Here is a 3,341-nt window from a genome sequence, read left to right as displayed (position 1 = left end):
AAAATCAATGCACTATGTACACGTTGTCCTACATGTACACATGTGGGCACCACGTAACCACCAGGCTTCGATGCACCATGCATGGGTATGTACATATGCGCAATCCCTTTCTCCAAAAAATTCCTGACAGCGTCAAAGCGTAGCTCTCGCCGCTGCTAACACGATGGCGTAGTCACTTCCACAATGTAGTAGTCATAGCATGCAAGGGGAAGGGAAGAAGACCTCTCTCACTCTCACACACAGTACGCAGTCACCGTACGTTCAGATAAACCCCCAAAAATGATTTTAAAAATACCCCTTCGGTTTACAAAAGATTGGCTTTTATACCTCAACCTTGGAGGTGTCATCTCATCAAAATGAATTCTACTTCCTATCAGGGGTGTTGTTGAGTAGCAAATACAATGACATATGTTCCGAAAATTATATGGAGCTTGAAGAATTAATTACATTTAAGCTCATCCCCGGGTAGGTCAGGTAAGAAAAATGTAACCTATCACGTGAGTTCAACAGAAGGGTATTTAACGTTCTTGAAAGTTACAGAAATATATATACAGAAGGGATACTATTTTTCAAATTTGAACAAAACTTACAGATTTTAAATAAAAGGGTACATTTTATTCCTTTAAAAATTCATACTTGAGGGGTCTTACAAACATGTCTTGAACACACGTGATATGGTAGTTTTACACATAGTGAACCCCCCGAGAGCTCATCGTGTGAATAGTACAAGAAAAATGGGATTTCGGATGCGGTTGGTTTGCAAGTCAACACTACCTCCTTGCGCGTTCAGGTTGTCCCTGACATGATCTTTGTCTGCTTGACTTGCCGCCTGGGCCATCTTCTTATGCCCGCTGCTAATGGAAGCCTGGTGGCTTTATCAATTTGAGAGAGGATTCATATCTTACATTCCCCAGAGTGATAGTAGGGCCGAAGATCTTGCTGTTGCAAGTGAAAAATCCTGTATAAAACGCCTCTTCGAATGCCTGCATATGATAGCTCGGTAAAAACATAACACTCTGATAGAGTAGATGCAACACTTCAGGTGATGGCTGTCGTAGACCATCTTGGCGAATGTGTCGCCCGTTGATAGTAGACTTGAGTCAGTAGCTTTGGAGGGCACGAACACTTCAAGACAGGCCAGTAAGGTTTTGCATATTTTTCTTAGCATGATGCATGCTAGGTTAGGAGAGCCAGTGAATATCCTAATGGCACCCTTTAGGGTCTTCACCATATAGGCTGCAGTTATTCTCTCTCCTGCACTAGGTGGTGGCAATGATGGGTAATTTAGCCATGTTGCATGTGTTCTCAATAATCAGAGATGATTGGCACATGATCTAACACATGACACTGGGTAGTAGGCACAATCATCCCTTATAGCCTTAGGTGCTTCCACCAAATTCTTCAAATATGCCGGATATTTGATGAGCCAGGCTTTTCTCCATTTGGGTTGAGAATCTACAATTGTTTTCACATCTGCATTGCTTTGTAGATCTCTTTCGTAGATGGCTACTGTTCCTTCGGCTTGAATTCTCTTTTTGGTTGCTTCGACTTCGTATTTTAAAAGAGGATATGGAAGTGTTGGCTACATCCACTCTTCTCTTAAGACTGATGCGGCGATCCCTTGAGCACCCAATGAGTGGATAATTCTTTTTTTCCATTCTATGGCGGCTTTGTGATCTTCCGTTGTAGTTTGTTCTATCAGATGCTATAATCGGGCTTCCTCTTCAGCTGTTAGAGCCTGTTCCTTTTCCTCTTTCTACTGCATCTCTTCCTCAATAGGCTTAGGGTCTTCAGCCCCTTCTGGTATTTGCATGTGCTCTGTCTGAGCACATGCTCTGTCTGAGACAGAGGTGAGTGCTCTGTCTGAGCACTCACCTCTGTCTCCCCCGTGCTGAGTCCTGCTTGGAGCTCTTGCAGCTCTTTTTGTACATCTAATTCCCTTTGAGTAGCTGTAGCTGCATTGTCGACTAGCAATTCTTGAAGCTCCGCGAGTTTTTGGCTTAACTGCTCGTTGTTGGCTTTTAGCTTCTCTTCCTCTCTTACAAAATCTTCAGCTAAAAGAGTCCTTTGTCGTTGCTCAGACTTAAGAGAATGCTGTAGTCTTTTGATTTTCTCTTCGAGGGCCTGCACTTCTCTACTGTTGTATTCCGATCGGCCTCTCGCTGCCCTTGGAGTTGCCCGTAGCCTTTGGATTGTTGTGTCTTGAAGTTCCAATCTGGCTTTCAGCTCCATGATCTCAAGTCTGGCGGCTTCTAACTCATCTTCCACCTTTTCTTTTTCAAATGTGACACTTCGGACCTCATTGGAGGCCTCTGCCATCTAGAGTGTTAGTCCATCTCGTTCCGCTTCAGCTTCTTTCAAAATTCTACATACATCTTCAAGTTCATGCTCTGCATCATCTGCTCTTAGTTTTGCATCTTGAAGGTCTTTAAAGAGATGATCATATTCATCTTGCATGTTCGCTTCTCTTGCTCTGAGCATACTGTTTTCCTCAGCTAGTGTAAGAGACCGCGTCCTGATTTTTTTGGATAGAAGTTGGTGCGCGTCTCTTAAATCTTTCTCATTATCTTGCAGTATGTTCTCTCTAGTAGGCCGATCAATTGGCCCGGAAAATGGAACTTGGTACCCCATGCTCAGCATCACCCCTGATGGAGGAGTCCTATACGAGCGCTCCAAGGGTTTCCAAATGTAGTGTTGGGGAATCTGTTCCATTCCCGGCACTTCAGGTTGCTCTTGAGATTCTTCTATGCTTTTCTATCCCCCTGTGCTCTTTCCGCAGCTTGTGCTGGCAGCTTTTCTTCAGTATTTTCCTTCCATGGTGGGTGTGGCACTCCGTACACTCCCTTGGCCGCTTCTTCTTCTGAATAGCCTGCATTGAGTAGGTCTTGAAAAGTGCATCTGTCTTCTTCCTCCTTATCCTTTGGTGGTGTCTGCACCTCTCCCTTCAGTCTAGATGGTCAAAATGAGGCTGAACTTGATCTGTGAGGTCCCCATGGCATGGTTAGCCCTTTGATCATTCCAAATTTGACTTTTGAGGTTTGTCACTGAGGTTGGGGTTCAATCTGTGGTTTTGGCATTCCTTTTTCACTCTTTTTGATCCCACTAGTCATAAACTTGTTCAAATTGGTCCAAATTGGATATTTCGCATGTATTCATGATATTGGATAAGATGAAAACAAAAAATGATGAGTTTGACCTCTAGAAGAAGATGAAGTCATTATACGCGTATAAAGACTACACCTGGATGTTTTTTTACTGTTTTCAATGTATTGCTGTTGATGCATTGTATAGTGCCTGGATCAAATTTGGTTGGATTTGGAGCAAGTTTGTTAGTGTTTCGT

At 43.3% G+C, this 3,341-nt stretch overlaps 1 protein-coding gene across 1 annotated transcript; it reads right to left on the bottom strand.

Moving 5' to 3' along the window:
- Window positions 1-1,756: 1,756 nt before the first annotated feature.
- Window positions 1,757-2,232, bottom strand: LOC147433153 (uncharacterized). The gene is made up of 2 exons (XM_086492995.1): window positions 1,872-2,232; window positions 1,757-1,833 (listed from the first exon to the last, which is right to left on the bottom strand). Exons 1-2 carry the CDS (start codon window positions 2,230-2,232, stop codon window positions 1,757-1,759), a joined length of 438 nt encoding a protein of 145 aa, XP_086349121.1.
- Window positions 2,233-3,341: the final 1,109 nt, after the last annotated feature.

Source organism: Adiantum capillus-veneris, chromosome 20 (assembly GCF_014529385.1).
Source record: "Adiantum capillus-veneris isolate H3 chromosome 20, ASM1452938v2, whole genome shotgun sequence".
Classification (NCBI taxonomy): Eukaryota; Viridiplantae; Streptophyta; class Polypodiopsida; order Polypodiales; family Pteridaceae; genus Adiantum; species Adiantum capillus-veneris.
This window is presented reverse-complemented; position numbering and strand designations above follow the sequence as displayed.

What these genes read in the sequence shown, in the direction of transcription:
- LOC147433153 (XM_086492995.1), bottom strand. Translation starts at nt 2,232, where the DNA reads ATGGAGCTGAAAGCCAGATTGGAACTTCAAGACACAACAATCCAAAGG. An exon ending in CACGGGGGAGACAGAGGTGA is followed by an intron (nt 1,834 to 1,871) that starts GTGCTCAGACAG and finishes TCTCAGACAGAG; the next exon opens with CATGTGCTCAGACAGAGCAC.